Genomic DNA, 26,929 nt, shown 5'->3' on the forward strand with positions numbered 1-26,929 from the left:
GCCCCATTGTTGGTGTCAGTGGGAGGAATGGTGCCCCATGGTTTGTTTCAGTGAGAGGAATAGTGACTGTTATTGATGTCAGTAGCAGGAATTATGACCCCTTGTTGGTGTCAGTGGGAGGATTAGTGTCTTGTATCAGTGGGAGAAAAAGTGCCCCAAGGGCCAGATAAGAGCAAGCAAAGGGCCGCATCTGGCCGCTGGGGCATAGTTTGGAGTTCACTGCTTTATACTATTATTGGCTACAAAATTATTGAACATCAAACATTCAGTATTTACATTGTTCAAAAGTGCACAATAGTATTCCAGGTTCATGTGTAGTTTGTAGTAATGATTGGATAGCTCAGGGGTGTTCGGACACAAGTCTGAACCCAAAATATGTAGCAATATAGCCGGCAACTCATTTCTTTATCATAATATCTTTATTAGCACATAGTAAAAGATGTAAAATCCATAAAAGCTGACTCGTTTTGGCCACAGCTGTTCACACTCTGAACCCCCCTGAGCTATCACACCAGCAAGCTGTCAAAGACAACAGGCAAACATATGCTGCAGAGACATTTCCCTCCCCTCAACTACACATATGCAAGGGGTATGTGTACATGCGGCTTCGGGGTGAGGAATACCTCCACCGCCTATGATTGGCTGTTGGTTTTGACCGCTTCCCAGTGAGATAGTTTAAGCGAGTTCGGATTTGTGTCCGAACACGCCTGAGCTCATCACTAAACACAGGAACACACCCACCAAAGATGGATATTGCTATTTGAACTATCTTATGTGTAACCAAAAGCAATCAGTGCAGTCAAACACTATCGCCAATACAAATATTCACGTTGCTGCTAGACAAAGTGATTTCACGCCCCTCCTATGCCAATATAATATCTGCTACATCATCATTTAATATTATATTTGAACTATCTTAATACACATTTTGCTGTTTTCCTTTTTGTCTGTTTATTAATGAAAGGTTTAGAGTTTAAGGTTCAAGTATAGTGTGTGTTTAGTGAGCAATGAAAAACAAATTGGCATCACTGTGTAAAAAAAGCAGCGTAATACTTACCTTTCTGATGGGTTGTTTATTGAATCTTTACTTTCTAAGGGGCTCTAGGCACCACTACTTTTTGACACTTCTTGCTTATGTTTTATCTTGATAACAAGAAAACGTAATCTTTGATGTGACATTCAAAATTTTGTATGCTTCCGCTTCCCCTTTTTTGTTCTTTTATTGAATAATAGATTAGCCACTAAAGACAAAGTAGGTTACTTTCCACCATTCCTCCTTTGTGCAGCTGCAGCATCTCAATTGGCCTCAAAGGTACTGTTACTTTCCATCATTCCTCCTTTGTGCAGCTGCAGCATCCCAATTGGCATCAAAGGTACTGCCTTCATTGGGATGTATGGCACACCCATGCATCCCCATGCAAGTAAGCATGGCCCTCTCACAGAGCACACATTGATACACCCCATGTGAAAGAGGCCTTAACATAGTTTAACCCCTTCACGCCTAAGGGTAAAACAAATCTTAAAGTCTAAGTAAAATTTTACAACTTTGACATGTGTTAGTAAAACAGTACATACAGTATCATCACAACTACTTTGTACATCCAGGGGAATTATACCTTGTTTTTTCCAGGACAGATTGGGCTTTCATTTGGTGGTAAATGGTAATGATTTTTTTATATTATCAAAGGAAAACTGGCCCAAAATAGTTATTAAAAAAAAAAAAGATTTTTTTTTTTTTTTAGCTGTGTGTTTCCTGTTACTACCATAATCTACCACCAAAGAACAACCCCCCAAAAATTTCCAGCTCTTGATCACAGTGATACCATATATGTGTATGTTATTTGTTGTTTCTACCTGTACAACAGCCCAGAAACAATAGTGTGCATTTTGTTTTTTGTTTTCTAACTAAAACACACTGACACTGATACCAATTAAATTTTTTTTTAAAATCCTGACCCTTAACCGTGACGTTTGACCTTGACCTTTGAGCCTGGCCCAAACTCTAACCCTGGTACTAAACTCGATCAAACCTTCATCTAGTTATTTTATAATTTAGTTTTTAGTATTTATTTATTTTTACAAACAGTTTTTTTTCCTCTCTGCAAGGAGTGAGAGAGATACAATGTATCTCCCCCATTCAGAGAGAAAAAAACCAAGGGGGGCGGGCTTCACAGTGACTGATCACTGTGATAGCCAATCAGAGGCTATCACAGTGATCATGTGACCCGGAATCGGGAGTATCGGGTCCCAATCGTTAGAACGGTACCCGGGGCTCTCAGTGACACCCCGGTCTTTGTGCTGTGAGCGCGCTGTGTGGCGCGCTCCTAACACAAAGACAGGTACACAAATATGAGGGTCCAGGGAAAAAAGCCCAGTTCTGCATATTTGTGCGACGTCGGTGTCAAGGGGTTAAGCTACCTTTGTGGTTATCCTTAAATTGAGAAAGATTGGTGGGACTTTAATTTACAGTCTGAAAATCTATAAGGCACATCTTATAGCTTGGGTACAACTCAGGAGCTGTGGATGGAGAAAAATATCTTTGTTCAAATAGAATATTTGAATGTAATTGGCCTAATATACCTATTATTATTATGCATTTCCCTGGAAATTCCTTTTAAAGCAAATCTGTAGAGGTCTTAAACTTTTGAAATTTGCAGTTAAATACAGGAACATAGATGCTGAGTTTGGGTCTACTTCTCCCATTTTCTACATTTTATTGTTCAGTAAGGCCACCTATCAAAGCAGTAAACCATTAGTGAGTTGAGGTTAGGAGACGTGACTTCCTTAAGTTAGGTTCTAGGTATCTGTGCTTTTAGTTTTGAAAACTTAGAGTGCAACCAAAGTTATAATTAAGACCATATGCTTTCCTAGCTTTCCTGTTACATTTTTCCTTTACAACCACTTTATAATGGACCCTCCTTCTTTCATAATGTGGCATACCGGTTATTAGCAGTGCTTTGCCTGTGCCCATAATAGAGGTGGTTAGGTTATTGTTTCTAAGCTAGATTGTATCAATACTGGTACATCTCAAATCTTAAACTGCCACAAGGCAGCAGTTTGGTGACAGAGGTGTAATAGGTTGTTTTATTTGTCTTCTAGACACTTTGTATACTCGCTAATATAGCAGATGGTACTTCAGCAAAAGACCTTATCATGACGAATGATGATATTTTACAGAAGATCAAGTATTATGTGGTAAGTCACAAACCTGTTTCCTGCTTTGACAATTTTATCTGATTTCTTGATTGAAAAACAGTTAAACACATATTTAAGTGTATGTAAACCCTAACAATTAACTTCTTAGTTGCTCCCCTGTGTACTGTTAAATATGCCATTGAATTTGTTTTGGTATATGTGATTAGTGCAAAAAAAACTGTTGCCTCTGCCAGAAATCTTATGAACTGATAACTTGCTACACTTTCTGCCTCTATCTTTTATCAGTTATTATTGTTCCTAGCTTCCTCTGTAGATTGCAGAACACCTTTATTATTTTTATTATTATTATACAGGATTTATATAGTGCCAACAGTTTGCTCAGTGCTTTACAATATAACGGGAGACAATACAGAAACAATACAGTTCAATACAAGAGGGATAGGAGGGCCCTGCTCCTTGGAGCTTTACCCTATATTATGAAGGAGAGGTGAGCGGCAGGTGTTCTATAGTCCTGTCCTAGAGTAACAATGTTGCTGGTCTGTAAATACAGTAAGGTGAGAGTGTGTTTTCACTCTAGGGCAGAAAGTGTTACTGTCAGGATCACCAGGTGAAAAAGAAAACTAATACAACGACCACATCTAAGGACTGCTAAGCTGCAATATATAAAAACAGTGTTCTTGGGTTTAGATACGCTTTAAGCCACATTTGTTTTGTCATTGTTACAATTCTACCATTGCATTCCCTCAATTTCTTTTCCCTCTGCTTTCTAGGCCAGCACTGTGTGATTTATAGTTATTTCCTTTGTTACAAAAAATCATTGTTCAGTTTGCTAACAGCTCTACGAAAGTATTGCATCAGCTACAAAATGATGCTGATGATCCAAGTATAGCTGTGCATTCTTTAATGAATTCTGGGTAACAGCAAGAGTCTGAATTTTACTATGTGGAAAGCAACCCTTTTAATGATGCCAGTAATGTAAGTTTTTCAATAATAGTATGCAATAAAACAGACAAATGCATGGTTGCCTTTTACATTTACAGTCACATCAAACTGACATCGCAATACTGATTCAGCCATCTTTTTTCAGACTTCTGAGGGCAATGTCACAACAGTGGCAGGATTGCTATCAGACCGTTTATCTTCTCTTGGTTGTCCAGACCAGCAAGATATAGCTCCATTGCTGTCTTCTTGTCAGCGAGTAATATTCTGCAGTGTTTTGGCCAGCAAGTGATTGACAAACGTTAAAGGAGGTGGTTGTTGCACTTGAGTGATTCTGCTGCTGGCGATATGTCACATCACCAGCTGAAGAGTGGCCAGTGTTACATTAGCATTGGAGCCTGTATGGACAGGCTATTGTTTGTTAGTTTTGCATTCCTATACAAGTCTATAGGAATACAAAACCTACTTGAAGCAGGTCATGTGCAGGGTAGAAGGAGGTTAAGTGCATCTGTCAATATAATCTGAATGATGTTAGAAGCTGCTCAAACTGATGTGATGGACACAAGCCCAAAGCTCATTGACACAGGCCTTTAAAGTGACTCTAAACATGAGACATATAGGAGCTGCCATCGCAGGCCACCTCCTTAAAGTGCTAGATGCCTGGCTACAGTATGTTTCAGTCATAATCCCAGAACAAATATGCTGTGAATGAGTGTCAAAAAAGTGTCAGAACTTCTTAATGCTAGATTTGTTCCAGGTCGGCGATTTAGACAGCAGCAAAGTCAAGCTATTAAAATAGCAGCCAGGGAACTAGCATTCCCAAACATAAATTCAGTAATGGCAGCCACCATCTTTCATGACAATATCTTTACTCCTGTAAAGGTTTTCAGAGGAAATAGGCTGATCAGTTTAGCCTATCCAGACTTTCTGTTGACTTGCTTTGACCTCCAGACTCCAGGGTGTTCCAAGATCAGTTAGAAGTTTTAATTTTGCTGATGTGTTCTTGATGTGACCCAGGTACCCTACCTCCAAGAGTGTATCCCTTTTACTATTGGAGGCAAAGGCTTATGTGGTTGGGAAATGTTAAAGACAAGTGGTTCTATTATGAGCTGCAATGGCAATGTTTTATTCCTCATCAGTCCTTTAGAGAAACCTGATTTCATCCTCTTGCACCCACAACCTTGATCTTGTGTGCAGTATCTACAGTTTAAGATCACAAGTAAGTATAATATAGAATTATCACTCCTGCTTGGTACCACAGACCAGTTTAGGATGCATTCACACCTCTAAATGCACCCAAGACTGATTACATATGAGAAATCCGGCGGGGGTTCCTGACAATTAGCTGAAGGAAGCTCATGCAGAAATTACATGTGACTGTCTGCCACAGCTAATCGCCGGGGTTCTTGCATGTAATCGTTGTCGGGTGCATTCGCAGGTGTGACTGCACCCTTAAGGCCCACAAAACAGCTACTTTTTACATTACTTATAGCCTGGATCCTAAGAAGCTAAAACTCCTTTGCAAAAAGCAGATTTTGCTAATACAGTTGAAGGAAGTACCCGCTTCTTTGGAAGATGATACTAGAACTTTAGATTTCAAGGTGCTTGTATGCATTCTTGCAACCTAACATGCAGTAATAAAAATCTGGATGGTGCCAAATGGAGGATATCATCTTCTAATAGTAAAGATTTCACCTATAACCAATACCCTTCCATCTACAACATCACCTTCATATTGTATCCATGAAAATCACAAACATGAGTGAAGAAGATTTGAAACCTTGACAGAGCCCAACCCCCAACTTGGGGTATGTTCACACCAGGTGCAGTGGGGCTGCGTGGGGTGGCCATTTCAGTGCATTCCCACCACATGGCAAGGAAAAATGCTTAGCCTCTTTGTGTGCCCAGTTCTCATTCCTTTTTTCAGTGCAGCCAATTTAGTTTATGAGGTTTTTATATGACATTTTAATAAAGTTTGTTTAAAAAAAAAAAAGTGGACAGGTTGACCCACTGAGATCGGTGCAGCATCACTGCGCTGATCACTGCATTGTAACTCAGTGACTGGTGTAAGCATACCCTTAGAGTGTCTGTAAACCCTAACAATGAACTATTTGTATTTGCTGTGTTAAATCTGGTCTGTTAAATATACTGTTGAAAGTGAAAGTGTTTTGTTATAGATGTTCAATAAGTGCAAAAAAGTATACCTGTTGATCCTGCTAGAAATATAAGTTGATAACTTCCTGTAAATTCTGTTTGTGCTGCAGTTTGCATTGTTCCCAGTTTTCTCTCTATGTATTACAGAACCCCTTATGTTATGGAGAGGAGAGTGGAAGTCCTAGAGTGACAACATTGCTCCTCCATCGATACAGTACGATTAGTGAGCATTGTCACCCTAGGACTTGAAAAGTGTTACTGGCAGGATCAACAGGTGAAAATTGGTAAAAAAAGCCCAAAAATAAAACTAATGCAGCCACCAACCAGCTAAGGGTTTGTAAGCTGCAATATAAAACATATTTGGGTTTAGTTGGTAATCCTTGCCACTAAACTGGACAACTTATTTTAAAAGCAGACTTTACCTTTGGGGAAAAGCACTTGTCCTGAAGATCTGTCGATTCAGAGATCCCCACAGATGAAGTGAATAATCCTTGCTTTTTCTGTACAAGTACAGCTTGGTTGTGACCCCTACTACATCCTGAATGTCTCCAATATAAGGGAGTGTCAACAAAGGGATATGGTAATTGTCAATATTGACTTTTTTTTTCTTTTTTTAAAGGAATAAGTTCACCTTTTTGACAAACATAATAAATGCACATTTTTTGCAGGGAAAAAAAATGCATTTATTTTTGTCTACAGGAGCCTGGAAAAGCATTGCACCAGCGATCATTAGATCGCTGATGCCATGCAGGTTTCCTGCAGACCTGTCAGAATATATGCTTGTCGTACAGGATGTACAAGCAAGCAGATATACGGACAGGAAGCTTCAATGAACAGCGCCGTGGTAGTTCATTGAAAACTACAAGCCGACAGCCGCTAAGGCTGTCGGGACTTGCAGTTCATTCATTCACAGAAGTCCATGAATGAATGATGGGGCCGTATGGGCTGAGCCCGGCACGGCCAAGCTTTTTCCAAATTTGACAGATCGTACAGGGAGACTTCTCTGTCAAATCTGTCAGAGGGAGCGGGGGGTTGGCAGGCAGTGTCTGCAGCTATGGGAACATGTTACATGTTCTACCCAAAAAACAGATGGAACATGTAACATGTTTCCAAAGGTGAACTTATCCTTTAAAGCTGCAAGCTCTAGGGCAGTCATTCTTATTATTTTTTTCATTGCTTTGCGAGACACTTACCTGAAACTAGCATGTTCATATCCTGTGTCCTAACCCATAAGTACATGCTTGTTTCAAGGCAGAGACTCGCCAAGTAGTGAAGTAGGGATGACGTTAGTGAAGTTTTCACACTCAAAAACAAGTTGATATTAGCATGTCCCATCTTCTGTCATGGCAGATTCCTTTTAATGTGATAATTTTTCTTCACCTACCAATAGTTCACTGCAGGAGGTGGGAGGATGGCAGAGCCAAGTTTGACTTTTACAGGAAGAAATATTGAGATTTGATTTACTAACAGCAAATATACTGTGCACTGCAAGTGCAGTTCCTCCAGAGCTTAGTAAATAAGGTAAAGCTTTACTTTGCAAAGAACACCCAATCACATCCAAGGAAAATTTATAAAAAATGTATATATTTTTTACATACCTGTAAAATCCATTTCATGGACACAGAGCAGGCTATAATCATTACTATCTGGGTTATGCACCACCTATAGGTGAATGGACACCGGCAGGCCAAACAGGAAGTCCCCCTCTATATAACCCCTCCCATACAGGAAGTACCTCAGTTTTGTAGTTAGCAATGAAATCCCAGAAAGAGGGGCAGGACATCTGTGTCCCGTGATGTACTCCAAGAAATGGATTTTACAGGTAAGTATGTAGAAAAAAATCCAATTTTCGGTATCGTACATCACGGGACACAGAGCAGGCTATGTTCATTACTATCTGGGATGTCACAAAGCAAAATACTTGAGGGGAGGGAGACACACTCGCAAAAACCGCCATCAGACAAGGATCTACTCTGCTGCTCATAGTACACTGTGACCAAAGGCCGTATCCTCTGCAGCCCTAACATCCAACTTGTAAAACCTTGTGAATGTTATGTACAGAAGACCAAGCTGTGACTGTACAAACCTGAGCCATTTACGCCTGATGACTAATTGCCCAAGAGGTCCCCACACCTCTGGTAGAGTGTACCCTAACCTGAAAGGGTGGATCTTTACCCTTCAAACCATGGGCTTGAATAATTAGCTGATGGATCCAATGAGAAATAGTTGCTTTACTTGCCCTTTCCTGGGCCCTTCCTGCAACACAAATAAGGATTTAGATCTTCTGATATGTGCTGACATTTTCAGATAGATCCTGATGGCTTGTACTACATCCAAAGAATGCAACAATCTCCTTGCTGCCAAACGAGGATTTGGAAAAAAGGGTAGGACAGTGTCCTGTTTGAATTGAAAGCTAGAAACCACTTTAGGCAAAAAAGATGGATGAGGGCGCAACACCACCTTTTCCTGGTGTACAATTAAAAGTGACTCCCTGCAAGAAAGAGCTGCCAGCTCTGACACCCTTCTTGCTGCGACCAAAAAAAACACTTTCCGATTCGAAAGAGCCAACAGAATATCATGAATAGGTCCAAAGGGTTGCTTCTGCTAGACACTCAACACTAAATTTAGGGCACAAGGGTGGTTTGACGGGAGGAACCATACGAAGTACCCCTTGTAAAAAAGCCAGAATCAAAGAATGTGAATTAACAAGCCTCTGGAAAATTACCTACAAAGATGAAATCTGACCCTTAATAATACCCAAGGTCACCCCGTCAAATTTAGTGACCGTAAAGCAGGATGGAATATTGGACCCTGGGATAGTAGGTCCGGCCAGGTTGGAAGAACCCATGGACCGTCTGTGACGGGCGCGGCGTCAGACTCCCAGCCCTTCTCACCAACTTGTGACCAAAGGCCTAGCCAATCTAAAACCGCGCTGTCACGTGCGTAACAATGCCACGCTCAGCTGCACCCTGCACAAAGATTTTCCAGCTCACTGGACCACAATCTATGTGCCGCAACCTGAGAGCGATTGTTACTGGGTCAGGTTAATTACGCAATTAATCCTTCACACTGCCACCACCACCTTTTTGTACAGAGAAGGAGGAAACTCGCCAATCTTAGCAGTAACACTATGATGTTTGAATAAATGTCTGTATACACACTGTAACCTCAGGCAGATGTATGCAGAAGTTTAAAACACACAGTAGCGCTCTTCAGAGACTGGGATTTTTAGTTTGCATTAAAGAGCTTTAGAAACAGTTCAACACTTTTCAGAAAATAGTATTTATTACTAAAAAGGTCAAAATGGTGCAATAAAAATATTTACAGAAAAAGATGTAGCCAATATATATATATATATATATATATATATATATATATATATATATATATATATATATATATATATATAAATACAGAGAGCAATAACATAACAGAAAGAAAGAAATTTAGAGAGGTAGAATACATGCCAGGGTCCTTGGTTTAAACAGATTCAAGTGTCCTGAACAAAAGGGTACCGTTTTCCCAAAGTTGGTTCCTGATGTTAAAAAGGAGATCTCTTAATCTTACTTCTCCAGGCTTGACAGCCTATTTTCTAGTCCTCCAGCAGGGGGTGTCTCTGAAGCCAAGGGCCAATCGCCTCATTTTGGGAGGGGGTTTTAGGCGGAGACCCAGGCTAGGACCAAAATCCCTCCAAAGTTATACCATGGTCAATAACCTTCCATAGGTACATGTAGCATCCTATCCATGGTAGGATAATATGGAGAATTATATTCTGAACGTCTAGACATCAAATATGACATATCTGCCTGTGACGTTTAAAGAGATATCGCTTTATGCTCTCAGGTGACGTAATCCAGGGATGTAAAGTATCAAGTGACTCACATTAAACTGACCTATCTGAATATATGCTTTGTTTTATTGTACGTGTTTCCTGCCGGGAGTTTATGAAATTGTATGAAAAAGTGATTTCAAATGGGATGTAGGTTTTACTGCTATTCCAGAATGCTTTCAAGTCTAGTGACTGATGGGTTTATAGCTTTACGAGCAGCTCAGAGCAAGAGTGTGCCAGACACCCTGGCACCAGGTAATTGGGTTTACAACCATGAAGTGTATCCAGCTGTGCCCTGTGCACTCCTGAACTCAGCACATACACAGACCACTTGCCATATATATATATATATATATATATATATATATATAAAACTGTATTCCATGTAGCAGTGAAGTGTTGGCTCCCCCTAGGATGGGAAGTGATGACATTAGCCCAGGACCCCAGGCGGTCAGCAGTCTCTGATCGGATGATTGGTCCATACATCTCCGGTACACACACTGGCACACACAATCCTCCAGCTGTAACAGAGCTGGATAGTGACAGAATGGGGACTGTCCAGTGCTGGCACCGCCTTTGTCTACATAGCTGGAGCCAATCAATAGGCAGGTGTGTGCTCTGGTTGCAGGGTTAACCCTCTGTGAGTAGGATGATTGAGCTTGATGTGTATGGGTGGGAAGCACTGTAGTGCTGGGAGGCCGCCTGTCCTCACTGAGAGCTGCAACCTGGGGTCTGCACCCCAGCAGGAGCCATTAGAGGAGAGCTGAGCCTAGGAGGAAGGCGGGTCATGGAGGTGACAGGAGGAAGATGGGGGCAGACAATGGTAGGGGTGAGGGGAGCGGATGCTGATTGTTCGTGTGGAGCGCGGCCATGTCATGAATGATCCTTCAGCTGAGGGGAGGGACGGCAGAGGGGGAGGAAGATGCTCCCACATGCTGGGTGTCTAGGGCAAGTGAGGCAGCAGAGCTGAAGCTCTTTCCAGTGTTCCTCTCAAACCTCAGTCCCTTACTGCAAGCCAGCTGGTGGCTGCTGATCACTGTGAAGTTTTGGAACACTGTCTTTTTTTTTTTTTGTCTGTCTGATTGGTTAATACAGTTAATTTATATTTGGTTAATATATATTTTGTCTTTAGTATTGGTGCTGATGGCATCTTATGGCACTTATTTTTGCAACCAAATCCTCAGCAAACAGACGTTCCCCATGAAAGGGGAATCCAGCCAGCAGTTTCTTGCAAGGCAATTCAGCTGACCAACTTTTTGACCATAAGACTCTGTCCATGAGTCTTTTAGGACATCCACTGCAAAGCAAAAGGTGCCACCTCCTCAGCAGCAACCTCTTCCTGACCAGGAAAATTCCTAAATACCCATTTTACACGATCCTGCAGAGACTGACGAACACCAGTTGCCACTATAGCAGTTTGTGCCGCAGAACCAGCCAGGGCAAAAGAAGCTTTTAGCAATGACTCCATCTTCGTATTCACTGGGTCTTTAAACGTCTGGGCATTATTTGCTGGACAGGTTAAATTCTTATTCAAGAAGGAGCAGCAGTGTCAACTTCTGGCATTCTTCATTTTTTAACAAATTTAAATTTCTCTTCCAAAGGATACAAGATGGAAAACCTCTTGACAGGGACAAAGATTCTATCTGAACAATCCCAGTCAGCATCAACAACCTGCTTTAACAGAGGGTGCAATGGAAAGTCTTAAGCATTCTGCGGTGGCTGCAGGAAACCCAGAAAGGAGTAGGAGGCTTCAGAAACCTCCAGTGGAGGCAATTTAAATTCTGTGTGGACCATTTCTGTTAGAGATTGCACCAACAATCTCTTGAACTGTGAAGCCAAACATGCCAGGACCTCAGGCATGGACTCCCCAAAAGCAGAGTCTGACCCTCCTGCAGCTCACGAATAGCTACTTCCGTTACATCCTCAACACGTTCCTTCTCTAAAACAGGAGGATCAGGGGAGGGGGGGCTTTCTAGCTTGTTCCATGCCTGTCTAACTGAGGCAATCACCCCAGTGATTTTATCCTCTAAGCCAGCCAATGCTGATGCTAAATCATCCTTTGTAACATAAGATGAGGCAGACACACTGGTAGTAGCCACAATGCCGAATGAACGCAGTGGCTCAGACTGACCAGTTGCCTCTGGTCTTTCAGGAGAAGTTATCACAGCAGAACCCCAACTAGGATCCTCAGAACCTGACAGCAGCAGACTTGTAACCCTTCCTGCTGTGCCTCCCCCACTCTACTTTCTGGAAGACATTGCCTACTGAAAGCGCAGTGAAATGCAACTGGGGTTTGTGATCAAAACACTCAAGAGATCCGCATAGAGCACAGCTTCCCTGTGACAGGGACGGTCGCTGCTGCGCATGCGTGGTACCCGCGCTGCACTACCATGCCATGGACACTCCAGTTGCCCACTCCCTCAAGATCTTTTTTTTTTTTTTTGAGAAAACCAGGGAGTCATGCCGCATAATTCTGTCAATAGCTAGAAACCCAATCTTCACCCATCATGGCGGGCCATGTCACTTAAGGACCTTCAAGGACTGGGTCCCCCTTAACTCATGGGGTCCACTCCATTGAACCATACAGCACCCTGCCAGAAATGCCTTTGTCATTAGAGCATGCACAAGGCTCTTTAACGCAGGGTCCAGCTTCAAAAAGGTCGCATTACAGGCAAAACCTTGTTGACTACTTCCATATGAGGCACGGGTACCATTGGCTCAGCCATCAAAATGGATTCAATCAATAAGTCCCTTGATTAGTAAGAATCATTTTGGGACCAGCAGAGTTCACAGAGAGCTTAACATCCGTGACCATCACCTTCAGACACTGGTGAAAAAACTTTGTGTATGAAAGGAGTTTTATAGAGGGGGACTTCCTGTTTGGTCTGCCAGTGTCCATTCACCTATAGGTGGTGCATAACCCAGTTAGTAATAATTAGCCTGCTCTGTGTCCCATGATGTACGGAACAGCATATTTACTTGCACATGATTGGAAGATAGAAATCAGCAGAGTTTCCCTTCATTTCAGAGCTTCCCCTCAGACCTAGAGCAACTGCACTTGATGTGAACTTGCATTGCACTTGCACTGCACAGACTATTTCCCTTTACACCAAAGTCTCTCCTTCAGCACCTGGCACACTTGTTTGCATTTTTCAAGTTTGTGAAACACATGTAGAGTGTGTTGGCTTTTCCAACACCTCTCATATAGCATATATTTTAAATGGTAATTTGAAAAGCAGTCCCTTGTAGATACAGACTGCAAGTGCTGGCCTTCTTATAAAAATGATAGATGTTTGGTCATCCTCAGCTTTGAGTCACTGACTTAAAACAAGTAGGCAGTAAGAGAATTCAGAACTTCTGATCTGTGAACTTGCTCTCCAGATCAGTAAGTTAGAAAGCAGGTATTCCAGTTAATCAACGCAGCAGCCACAATCTAGCATTTTCAGAAGGACATCAATGGAAGTTCTTTTGTGTCTCTTTTGACCATTTTCTTTTGAAATACAACAATAGTGAAACCCTTTAACTTTGGCCTAAGTCAGGGTTTTGTTTCCCACTTGGGAAGAGCACTGCTCTTTGTCTCCAGGCCTACTCCAGCAGAAACTGCTTTGCTTTGAACTTCTGGTACCTCTCTGTGGTGTACATTCTTTATACAACCATATGGAGAATTAGTTTGTTCTTCATATAGAGTATGCTGTATGTAATACAGAAGCAGGCTTTTGTTGTGTGTTTTGATTTTTTTCTCCAACTTTTTAAATTTTAAGCAGTTGTTCATTTGTCATTGTCATAATCTCAAAGCTTTGGACACTTGAATGCCTTTTGAATATACAAATTATGCCTTTATATTCTGTCTTCCCTATCACAGGGTCATTCCAATCTGAAACTCCAGTTGGCTGCAATGTTCTGCATAGAAAATCTTGCGTGGAATGAAGAGGAAGGTAAGAAAGTAAATTTGTATCACTGCCTTTTTACAGTACTTATTATTGTCCGATCAGGCACATTTCATATCTGTGAAAACACCCCCACCAGAGTCATTTTGAGTAGAGATAGAGTATGGAAGGGCTAGAATCAATATTACATTTTTATTGCAGTCTTTTTTTTTTTCCACTGGTTGATTGATTCATCCTTTCTGTGTTCTGGTGACCGTTGTCAAGAAGATAGAAATGATAAATTCAGAATTTTACAGTTATCACCAGAACAGGGACTGAGGGTAATTTTTTGAACGGGAATATTTGTATAGAACAGTATATGTATATAACATAGTGTATATAGTGCAGTAACCATAAGTATGTAAGCTACCACATTAAGAGTACCATACAAGGTACTGTACCATACAGTGTGCAAAGTATGGTATGATTCGGAGTCGTAGCTGACCTTTGAACTCTGTATTCTGGGAGTGCACCAGTCATGAATGTGCAACATACAGCACAGAATACAGAGTATAGGGGTCAAAAGTCTTTTATACAGTAGTCATTGTAAGTCACATGTCCATTTTTACAGAGTTAACTAGAGTATACTATGCAGTATAAGTACATTATTAGAGCCAAGCAGTTTCTCAGCAGCTCTAAGAAGTAACATTGTACCACCACTACTGGTGATTGATTTAAAAACTCTACTTTTATGTCAATAAGTGCATTGATGACTAAAGCAGGAATCCTGTTAAAAAAAATCTCTCTCTCTCTCTCTCTCTCTCTCTCTATCTATATATATATATCTATATATATATATATCTATATATATATCTATATATATATATATATATATATATATATATACACATACAGTCAGGTCCATAAATATTGGGACATCGACACAATTCTAACATTTTTGGCTCTATACACCACCACACTGGATTTGAAATGAAACAAACAAGATGTGCTTTAACTGCAGAATGTCAGCTTTAATGTGAGGGTATTTACATCCAAATCAGGTGAACGGTGTAGTAATTACAACAGTTTGCATATGTGCCTCCCACTTGTTAAGGGACCAAAAGTAATAGGACAATTGGCTTCTCAGCTGTTCCATGGCCAAGTGTGTGTTATTCCCTCATTATCCCAATTACAATGAGCAGATAAAAGGTCCAGAATTCATTTCAAGTGTGCTATTTGCATTTGGAATCTGTTGCTTTCAACTCTCAAGATGAGATCCAAAGAGCTGTCACTATCAGTGAAACAAGCCATCATTAGGCTGAAAAAACAAAACAAACCCATCAGAGAGATAGCAAAAACATTAGGCGTGGCCAAAACAACTGTTTGGAACATTCTTAAAAAGAAGGAACGCTCCGGTGAGCTCAGCAACACCAAAAGACCCGGAAGACCACGAAAAACAACTGTGGTGGATGACCGAAGAATTCTTTCCCTGGTGAAGAAAACACCCTTCACAACAGTTGGCCAGATCAAGAACACTCTCCAGGAGGTAGGTGTATGTGTGTCAAAGTCAACAATCAAGAGAATACTTCACCAGAGTGAATACAGAGGGTTCACCACAAGATGTAAACCAGAACTGTGAAGGCTTTGTTAGATGTCGTTTGGCAAGCTTTAATCTTGCCGCAAAAACAGGAAGGCCAGATTAAAGCTTGCCAAACGACATCTAACAAAGCCTTCACAGTTCTGGAACAACATCCTATGGACAGATGAGACCAAGATCAACTTGTACCAGAGTGATGGGAAGAGAAGAGTATGGAGAAGGAAAGGAACTGCTCATGATCCTAAGCATACCACTTCATCAGTGAAGCATGTTGGTGGTAGTGTCATGGCGTGGGCATGTATGGCTGCCAATGGAACTGGTTCTCTTGTATTTATTGATGATGTGACTGCTGACAAAAGCAGCAGGATGAATTCTGAAGTGTTTTGGGAATATTATCTTCTCATATTCAGCCAAATGCTTCAGAACTCATTGGACGCCGCTTCACAGTGCAGATGGACAATGACCCAAAGCATACTGCAAAAGCAACCAAAGAGTTTTTTAAGGGAAAGAAGTGGAATGTTATGCAGTGGCCAAGTCAGTCACCTGACCTGAATCTGATTGAGCATGCATTTCACTTGCTGAAGACAAAACTGAAGGGAAAATGCCCCAAGAACAAGCAGGAACTGAAGACAGTTGCAGTAGAGGCCTGGCAGAGCATCACCAGGGATGAAACCCAGCGTCTGGTGATGTCTATGCGTTCCAGACTTCAGGCTGTAATTGACTGCAAAGGATTTGCAACCAAGTATTAAAAAGTGAAAGTTTGATTTATGATTATTATTCTGTCCCATTACTTTTGGTCCCTTAACAAGTGGGAGGCACATATGCAAACTGTTGTAATTCCTACACCGTTCACCTGATTTGGATGTAAATACCCTCAAATTAAAGCTGACATTCTGCAGTTAAAGCACATCTTGTTTGTTTCATTTCAAATCCATTGTGGTGGTGTATAGGGCCAAAAATGTTAGAATTGTGTCGATGTCCCAATATTTATGGACCTGACTGTATATATGTTTGTAAAATGAGGAACTTTTTAAATGTCTAATTACAATTTCGTAATACTTTTATCTTTTTTCTTTGTAAATGACAAACCACTAATAAGCAACCTAACCCTAAAAAAGTGTCTTTTACTCATTAATATTATTTCTGCATTCATCTACATCTTACAGTCAGGTCCATAAATATTGGGACTTCGACACAGGTCTAACATTTGTGGCTCTATACACCACCACAATGGATTTGAAATGAAATGAACAAGATGTGCTTTAACTGCAGACTTTAAGCTTTAATTTGAGGGTATTTACATCCAAATCAGGTGAACGGTGTAGGAAATACAACAGTTTGCATATGTGCCTCCCACTCGTTAAGGGACCAAAAGTAATGGGACAGAATAATAATCATAAATCAAACTTTCACTTCCACTTCTTTCCCTTAAAAAAACTCTTTGGTTGCTTTTGCGGTATGCTTTGGGTCATTGTCCATCTGCACTGTGAAGCGGCGTCTAATGAGTTCTGAAGCATTTGGCTGAATATGAGCAGATAATATTGCCCGAAACATTTCAGAATTCATCCTGCTGCTTTTGTCAGCAGTCACATCATCAATAAATACAAGAGAACCAGTTCCATTGGCAGCCATACATGCCCACGCCATGACACTACCACCACCATGCTTCACTGATGAGGTGGTATGCTTAGGATCATGAGCAGTTCCTTTCCTTCTCCATACTCTTCTCTTCCCATCACTCTGGTACAAGTTGATCTTTATCTCATATGTCCATAGGATGTTGTTCCAGAACTGGGAAGGCTTTTTTAGATGTCATTTGGCAAACTCTAATCTGGCCTTCCTGTTTTTGAGGCTCACCAATGGTTTACATCTTGTGGTGAACCCTCTGTATTCACTCTGGTGAAGTCTTCTCTTGATTGTTGACTTTGACACACATACACCTACCTCCTGGAGAGTGTTCTTGATCTGGCCAACTGTTGTGAAGGGTGTTTTCTTCACCAGGGAAAGAATTCTTCGGTCATCCACCACAGTTGTTTTCCGTGGTCTTCCGGATCTTTTGATGTTGCTGAGCTCACCAGTGCGTTCCTTCTTTTTAAGAATGTTCCAAACAGTTGTTTTGGCCACGCCTAATGTTTTTGCTATCTCTCTGATGGGTTTGTTTTGTTTTTTCAGCCTAATGATGGCTTGCTTCACTGATAGTGACAGCTCTTTGGATCTCATCTTGAGAGTTGACAGCAACAGATTCCAAATGCAAATAGCACACTTGAAATGAACTCTGGACCTTTTATCTGCTCATTGTAATTGGGATAATGAGGGAATAACACACACCTGGCCATGGAACAGCTGAGAAGCCAATTGTCCCATTACTTTTGGTCCCTTAACAAGTGGGAGTCACATATGCAAACTGTTGTAATTCCTACACCGTTCACCTGATTTGGATGTAAATACCCTCAAAATAAAGCTGACAGTCTGCAGTTAAAGCAGATCTTGTTTGTTTCATTTCAAATCCATTGTGGTGGTGTATAGAGCCAAAAATGTTAGAATTGGGTCGATGTCCCAATATTTATGGACCTGACTGTATCTAATAGTTTGTATAATGGTGTGCAGTGCCTAAAATGTTTGACACCCACAGGGGATGTCAAAGGATTTGAACTCATGATTCTGTAACCACTTCTACACATCCCTCCAAATTTGCCAATGTAGTGTGTTCCCTCCACAGGCTCGCAAGAGCGTCAGGATAAGCTGCGAGAAATTGGGATTGTTGACATCCTGCACAAATTGAGTCAATCAACAGACCCATACCTCTGTGACAAGTATGTATGTTTGAAGCATGCAGTAAATGTATATGTACTTAGAGCCCTTGGAAAATCAGTGGCAGTCCCAACACACAGTATTCACTGCATTGTAGAAAGGGAAAGTGGAGTTAATGTGAAACTGCACCCTAAATTTAATTATTTAGCTGCCTGCAAGTATCTTTGCCAAGTACCTTTAGTACTATGGGAAACTCAAAACCCAAATATTAAAATGTGGAAATTGAAACTTTAGTGCAAGAAAGTAGGGGGCTGGCCCTCCAGCTTCCACAAAACCCACTGAACCAGCAATAAGGAATGGTAGGAAGTGAAGAGGCAGGTCATGCCTCAAATTTCTTGACAAAAGCTCCCTAAATTCAGTGGTTCTCAGAGACCTGAAGGTACCGGGTAGAGTTCTGTGCTGGCAGTTATGTTTCTACATGTTGATAGGTAAGGAAATGTTCACTTTGGGTAGATTGAAAGGCATAGGGAGATGTAGACTTTTCCACATTGGGACTTGTCTAATTGTTTGAAGGGAAAAGCTATATTTCTCATGAAAACAGTCATTCAAATCTTTTCTACCTTATTTTAGTACCATGTAAGGGATAAGAGGAAGAATCTGGTTGCTATTTTTTTTAGTTTTCTAAAAATTAGTATGTTAGTAGTATGGGTTGTGCTACTTGGACAAGACCAGAGTAATCAATTCAGAAAAATACTTAGTAATCTACTTTTTATAAAAGGTATGGATTAAATTAGGGATGCACTGATGCCAATACCAAGTATTTTCATAAATACTTGTACTCGTGAAAATGCTCCTGATACCTGAAACTGATACAATGCGGTGCGATCTGTGTCCATACAAAATGTATGTACGCAAATCGCACCGCAAAGAATAGCATGCAATTAGAACAGGAATACAGTGTGATTTCTTTCCAAAATCATATGCGGTTTCCAAAATCACATGCGGTTTCCTGTGTGAACCCAGGATTTTCATAGCCCGAGTTCACACAGGAGCAGTACGGGAAACCTCCCTGCACCAATCCCATGCTGTCACACAAAGAAAACTGCTTCACAGGTCAGCTTTCTCTCCTTTCCTTGCAGGAATGACATTACAGACTAGAGTACTTCTGATTGATCAGCACCATCATGGTGCTAACCAATCGGAGGCCTTCTAGCCCATACTGTCACCCCTGCAAGGACAGGAGAGGAAAGCACGGGGATTTCATATCCCCAGACCTGTGAAGCAGATTTTCCTTGTGTAACAGCATGGGATTGTTGCAGCGAGGTTTCCAGCACCACTCCTGTGTGAACTCAGGCTTTGACAAGACAGCATTCACACAGGAGCAGTGGGGAAACTGAATGCAATTTGGACAGGAATCGCACCACCTTCCTGTTCAAATTGCATGCTATTCTTTGCGATGCGATTTGTGTTCATATATTTTGTATGGATGCAGATTGCGCCGTAAAGTATCAGTACTCAGCATGAGCTATAAAAAAATCTGTATCTGTGCATCCCTAGATTAAATTCTGTACGGTCTAAACTGCATTGAAATGTGAAGTAGAATTAGGTAGATGCAACGCATTGCTTTCACTAAGATGTGTATGAATAGGCCCATTCAAAGGAGAAATGCCTTATGAGTAAATGCCATTTTTACATGTCAGGCTTACATTCGCTGACATTCATCCAATGTAAAATGACATTTACCCAGAGCCCCTTTATCCAGTTGTAGGGGTTATCACATTTCCTAGAGAACATTACTTATAACTATTCATACTTGCATTTAGTACTCCAGTGAAATTTCTTCCATAGTGTTTTACATTCTGACAACATAAATTGCGTAACATTCATGGCTCAGCAAAGGCAATGTCGTGTCAAACATTTGGTGGATTTGCAGGTCACACATGGCTGCCATGTAAACATGTTGTGTAAGTTCTTGCTCCTTTTAAAAAACACTATTCACAAGTAAATAATTCGAGAGACATAAAGCAAAACATTTTAATTGTATTTATATATTTTGAAAGAATTAAAATGTATATCTTTTGTGCTTCCTCCAGGGCAAAAACTGCACTACAGCAATATCTTGCATGATCTTGGGAAAAAAATGTTGGCCTTCCATACACCACTTATTTTTCTTACACCACCTATTTTCACATCACCTATGGATGAACAAACTAGTCTGTTTCCCTAGTGCACACAGTCACCTTGGACGTCTTCACACAATTTGTTATGCGAAACTGAGCTGCCGATGCAGAATGGACTACTTTCTATATAACCCTTCCAGCCCCCCGATGGATTACTAGTATTCATTTCTTTTGTTTTCACCTTTTTGGGGGATTTTCTGAGCTATTTGGATTTATAACGCTGTTGCTGCAATCTCTTTTGTGTGCGTGGCTAAATACCTCAACCTCTGAGTTTTTCCTTCCACTGCTTGCACACCTCCTAAAACTTAACATGCAAGAAAACTTGGATTTTTTTTTTCATTTTCTCCCCCACCAGCAATTTCCCAGGGCAAAGGATTTGCTGTACAAAAAAAAAAAAAAAAAAGTTCTATACAGTTTGTAAAATGTTATTTAATAAAAGTGTATAAATATAAATATATATAAATATATATACATGCACACGAAGTGCAGGACAATAAGTGCCCCAAAAGTTTATGTTAATTTTTTGAGCGTACAGATATTTGTAAGTAAAATATATGAATTTCTGAAGTCAGTCTTTGTATATATTTTTGGTTTTCTACAGATAAATGGGTGACTGCATGGGCAATCAAAGCTGAATTATGTCAATTTTTGTAGCGCTTTATCAGATTTTATTTAAATTACTTGTGAAAAGCTGGCTATTAAATGCCAGAAAAAAACCTCATTGCTTCTGCTTTTTCTACCTCATGGATTTATCTTTTTTTTATGATTTACATTTTTACTGAGCATCAGGGGCATAGTTATTACTATACCTCTGGCTCTCCAATGCTGGACCTTCATGTCTCCGATCCGGCAGCTGCTGGTATTTTTCAGCTGCTCTGCCCCACCTCTCCTCTTGCTCAATCACAGAAGCCTTTGTAATATGTGAACCCATTCACAAAATGCAAAAATATTCTGTGACTGGACAGCTAAGGAGAGGTGCAGCCAGCTTGGCTCCCTCTCAACAGAGTGCCAGGAGTGTAGCAATGGCTGTACTCCCAGCACTTAGTAAAAAATGTAAATGGTAAACAAAAATAAGTCCACAAAGTGGCATACACCTTGTTGGATCTTATCCCTTATAAACCTGCATATTTTTAAAAGTGCTTTAATTTATGGAGTTCTGCTTTTAAATACTGATGTAACAGGTTTGATTCCTAGCGGGCAATCTCCTGCTGCCCTGATCTCACCATAGACTACCTGAAAATTCATGCGAGAGTTTTGAATTTCTGAAAGTCAAGGTCAGTTTTTGAAAGTCAAGCTTCTGGACCCCCACTCAACAGCTTACATAATCTTATAAACTAAACACGGATTTCCATATATGAGAGGTTCTTAATTTTGTTTAAATCATAGAAACAGCATGAACAAGCCTTGAGATTCACCTGCATCAGTGACACACAGGTCAAGGCATTTGTTCATGCTGTTTGCTCTTGCACCAATTCCAGACTATCTGCCTAGCTGTAACAGAATTTTTGTACTATCCTACATAAGTGCTTGGGCTTGAGAGGCAATGAGTAGAGAATTATTGGAGGTCAGAGGGAGCATCATGAGTTTCTCCCCTGCACCTACAAGTAGTGGGAACACCTGAAGGCTCTGGCTGTAGATTGGGTTGATTTTGGAGCCCGAGAAGAATGTAAGTACAGCATTTCTATGATGCCTTCTATGCAGAAAACCTGATGCATCTAACATTACAAACTGCATAAATTGGGACTACATATGAGCTCAAGCAGTCAACAGGACTTCAGGTGATCTCAACCCTTACGGTCAAGCTGAGCAAGCAAATACAGGCTATGTAAGGAACTGCGTTGACAGACTTTTGTATGTATCAGAACTGCTTCTTTCCCATACAAGTCAACAGATTTGCAAAAGCTGGTTGATGCAGCTTGTGGGAGGTCAATGCAGTTTAGAAGGAAGTCAAATGCACCTGTCAACAAAATCTGAATTCTTTCAGACCTTTCTCAGATGGTATCAAATGCAAACGGAATGCACCTAAGAGCATGCTACATTTGCCCATCAACACGCCTAAAGCCCTTCGAGGTCCTAAAGCTAATTTGAGTTGCAAAGGAAATCTTTCATAAGTCTGTGTATGTATAATAATTTAGAAAAAAATGAATATGCAGATTTTTGCATTACGTCCAGACTGGTTACCTTAGTCAAAGTGCATAGTGGAGCCTAAACAACTCAATATTGCAGTCATTGCTTGTGATATTTGGACTGTCTGTGCTGTCCTACTGAATGATAATGAATGTCTCCAGCAATGGTCTAAGGCTTTGTTTATTGAAATTCCTGCAAGTTGATCTGATCCATCACCCATTGCAAGTATAGCACTGCTTCGATGATTCACAAAAGGAGAGGTAGATATCATCTCACCCATATCCTAGGTATGCTACTCTTTTTGTCTGATAAACCTATTATCATATAGGCAAATTTGCTCATTGTCTGTCCAATCATCATCACTGCAGTTTCTTTCTCTTTTATCTTTAACATGCTCTCAGATGTGTGTTGACTGATTGCACAAAGAAAAATTCAGTGTTAGAAAGTGTTTGTCAACTCTGAGAAACATGCTGTGGTCCTGTCACATAGTACACCATAAGTGGTTACACTGTCTTGTATGATTGGAGCACTAAGTAGCAGTACAAGTGGCTTTTATGTGAATTTAAACCTCTTTCTGCATTTTATTTTTCATATGTATCCTAGAACAGTGATCTCCAAACTGCGACCCTTTGCTTGCTTTTATCTGGCCCTTAGGGCACTGTTTTCATCCACTGATACCAACAGTGGGAAATAACCCCCCCCCCCACTAACACCAATGAAGGGCACAATTTTTCCCAATGACACCAATGATGGGACACAATTCCTCCCAATGACACCAACAATGGGGCTCCATGACACCTATGATGGGGCACAATTCCTCCCAATGACACCAACAATGGGGCACAGTTACTACCAATGACACCAACAATGGGACCCAATGACACCAACAATAAGGCACAATTCCTCCCACTGACACAAACAATGGGGTGCTATTCTTCCCACTGACACCAGTGATGGGGCATTGTTTATTCCCACTTACATCAGGACCTTTTTCTACTTCCAATGGCCAGAGCCCAGCCCCCCTTAAGTCTGAAGGATAGTAAACTGGCCATTTGTATATAAAGTTTGGAGACCCCTTGCCCTAGAAGATGGTGATATGCTTCCTTATGTTTTCAGAGTTTCATAGTGCACTCAGCTCAGTCATTGACAATCAGACATTCTGTTGCACATTTTAAATATACTGATTTCAAAAAAGTGTGCGCAGATTACATGGTATCAGGGAGCAACCAGCTGTAGAATCACCTTTCTCCTCTTTGAATGGGTATATTACTGTATATTCCATTGAGGAGCAGGTGCAGCTACTTCTTCCAAGTGGCGTTTCAAGCAGCTTTGTTCTTTTAGTATTGTTTATAAGGACTGTAACTACATCCAACCTATATGACAAGGTAAACATTAAAATGTGATGCATGGTATTTTTATTCATTCATTTCATATCAGAGCTTAATGTGTCTGGGTATTTTATTGGTTGCTGTGGTTTTCCTATCAATGCACTGTTCAGTTTCCCCTGCAGATGGAGTTCTTACATCACTACATACTCCATGACTACTATTTTGTGAGGGTTATGAGAGGAAAAACATTGATTTTAGTAAAAAAAAAGAAAATGAAAGAACCTTGTATTTACTATTGATCATCTGAGAAGCTGGATTGCAAAGTCCTGTGGAGTGTTCTGGGGTAGAGGCAAGCTAAATCTAAATCCGTATGGTTGACGTATGCTGCTCAGAGGCTAGTTTACAGAGATCACGGGTACAGGTTACATAGGTAAATCATTCTGTATAATGGTTATAGCTTTATTACTGTGACCAAGGCTTACAGGTCTGCTGTGATGTAGGTTAATTCTCAATTGGTCTAGATTCGAACAAAGCTAACACAATCAGCCGTACTGTCAAAAGCACTCTTTCAGAAGGACACTCATATAACATTTACTATGTGCACAATTTTTAAGCCATCCATAAATACTGATTATATACAGTATTTCACAGACGTGAGTACACCCCTCACATTTTTGTAAATATTTTCTTATATCTTTTCATGTGACAACCCTGAAGAAATTACACATTCCTACAATGTAAAGTAGAGAGTGTACAGCTTGTATAAAAGTGTAAATTTGCTGTCCCTCAAAATAACTCCACACACAGCCATTAATGTCTAAACTGCTGGCAACAAAAGGAAGTACACCCCTAAGTGAAAATGTCCAAATTGGGCCCAATTAGCCATTTTCCCTCCCCGGTGTCATGTGACTCGTTTGTTACAAGGTCTCAGGTGTGAATGGGGAGCAGGTGTGTTAAATTTGGTGTTATTGCTCTCTCTCATACTGGTCATGAAGTTCAACATGGCACCTCATGGCAAAGAACTCTCTGAGGATCTGAAACAAATTGTTGCTCTATGTAAAGATGGCCTAGGCTATAAGAAGATTGCCAACACCCTGAAACTGAGCTGCTGCACGGCAGCCAAGACATATGAGTGCTGCCAGCATTGCTGCAGAGGTTGAAGGGGTGGGGGTTCAGCCTGTCAGTGCTCAGACCATGCACCGCACACTGCATCAAATTGGTCTGCATGGCTGCTGTTCCAGAAGGAAGCCTCTTCTAAAAATGATGCTCAAGAAAGCCCGCAAACAGTTTGCTGAAGACAAGCAGACTAAGGACATGGATTACTGGAACCATGTCCTGTGGTCTGATACCAAGATAAACTTATTTGGTTCAGATGGTGTCAAGCGTGTGTGGCGGCAACCAGGTGAGGAGTACAAAGACAAGTGTGTCTTGCCTACATTCAAGCATGGTGGTGGGAGTGTCATGGTCTGGGGCTGCATGAGTGCTGCCGGCACTGGGGAGATACAGTTCATTGAGGGAATCATGAATACCAACATGTACTGTGACATACTGAATCGGAACATGATCCCCTCCCTTCAGAGACTGGGCTGCAGGCAGGATACCAACATAATAACGACCCCAAACACACCTCCAAGACGACCACTGCCTTGCTAAAGAAGCTGAGGGTAAAGGTGATGGACTGGCCAAGCATGTCTCCAGACCTAAACTCTATTGAGCATCTGTGGGGCATCCTCAAACGGAAGGTGGAGGATTGCAAGGTCTCTAACATCCACCAGCTCCGTGATGTCGTCATGGAGGAGTGGAAGAGGACTCCAGTGGCAACCTGTGAAGCTCTGGTGAACTCCATGCCCAAGAGGGTTAAGGCAGTGCTGGAAAATAATGGTGGCCACACAAAATATTGACACTTTGGGCCCAATTTGGACATTTTTACAGGGGTGTACACTTTTGTTGCCAGCGGTTTAGACATTTAGGCTGTGTGTTGAATTATTTTGAGGAGACATCAAATTTACACTGTTATACAAGCTGTACACTCACTACTTTACATTGTAGCAAAGTGTCATTTCTTCAGTGTTGTCACATGAAAAGATATAAAAAATTTACAAAAATGTGAGGGGTGTACTCACTTCTGTGAGATACTGTATATACTGTTTGCTTTAGAAAACAGTATCTATTGTCCATATGTGGATATCCTTTCAGGCAATCGCAAAGAAAATAAGGGGTGACAAACTCCTGGATCATGCCAGTGAACATATACGGTACAAAATGTTCATCAGATTATGTGATTTCTGCATCTGCCAGCGAATGAAATCCTAGGCCTTTATAGCTTACAGTTGGTGTTTGCCTGTAAAGACAGACAAGGCCATGTACCTAAAACTGGCCATACATGTTTAATCCAATTTTGCAATCTTGTCTAGATTTGCCAACAGTTAGTCATTGGTATGTTCTATAAAGGAAATTGTAGAATCAGATTTTAACATGTATGATCAGCTTTAGCATGCAACCAATCTGTATGCTCCCCAGTTCATCCCATTTCTGTTACAGTTAAAGGCAGCTCTCGTGTAGCATCATTCTTGGCAGGACGTTTGATATTCACAAGAAAAATCTGCCTCCAGGGAGATGAAAAACATATTTCACATATGTTCATTTCCAATGTGTTCCAAAAACATTCTGTGCAGAAGAGGGCAAGTATTGTATCCTAATATAAATTGACTCTTATTTTACATTCTGCCATCTGTACATTTTTAATTAGTTTTTGGCTGACTCGGTGAGTGTACTCTATAGGTTTTAAAATGTAACAGCTCAAGATTTGTGGGGTTTCCTGAAATGCAGCATTACCAGTAAATTTTACTATAGGAACTGTACAGTAGTATAGGCTAAAATTATCTGTCTATGATTCCTCGGCTGTCTGATGGGAATCTTTTTACAGCACAGACTCCCTCAGATATAATTAGAGGTCAAATTGCACTAAATTCAAACTTCCCTACTTTCCATTGTGCTTCACT

General features: G+C 40.8%; 1 protein-coding gene across 4 annotated transcripts in view; it reads left to right on the forward strand.

Annotated features, from left to right (window-relative positions):
* The window catches only part of ARMC8 (armadillo repeat containing 8), a 182,637-nt gene extending 161,598 nt beyond the window's left edge, over positions 1-21,039 (forward strand). For all 4 annotated transcript variants that reach the window (XM_089671757.1, XM_089671774.1, XM_089671765.1 and 1 more), the window contains 4 exons: positions 3,100-3,195; positions 13,941-14,013; positions 18,261-18,354; positions 20,386-21,039. In XM_089671757.1, coding sequence (XP_089527883.1) covers positions 3,100-3,195; positions 13,941-14,013; positions 18,261-18,354; positions 20,386-20,419 — 297 coding nt within the window. In that variant the 3' untranslated portion in view covers positions 20,420-21,039. The remainder of the gene's footprint in view (positions 1-3,099; positions 3,196-13,940; positions 14,014-18,260; positions 18,355-20,385) is intronic.
* Positions 21,040-26,929: the final 5,890 nt, after the last annotated feature.

Source organism: Staurois parvus, unplaced genomic scaffold (genome assembly GCF_062004578.1).
Source record: "Staurois parvus isolate SC_StPar_1 unplaced genomic scaffold, SC_StPar_1.0 ptg000011l, whole genome shotgun sequence".
NCBI lineage: Eukaryota > Metazoa > Chordata > Amphibia > Anura > Ranidae > Staurois > Staurois parvus.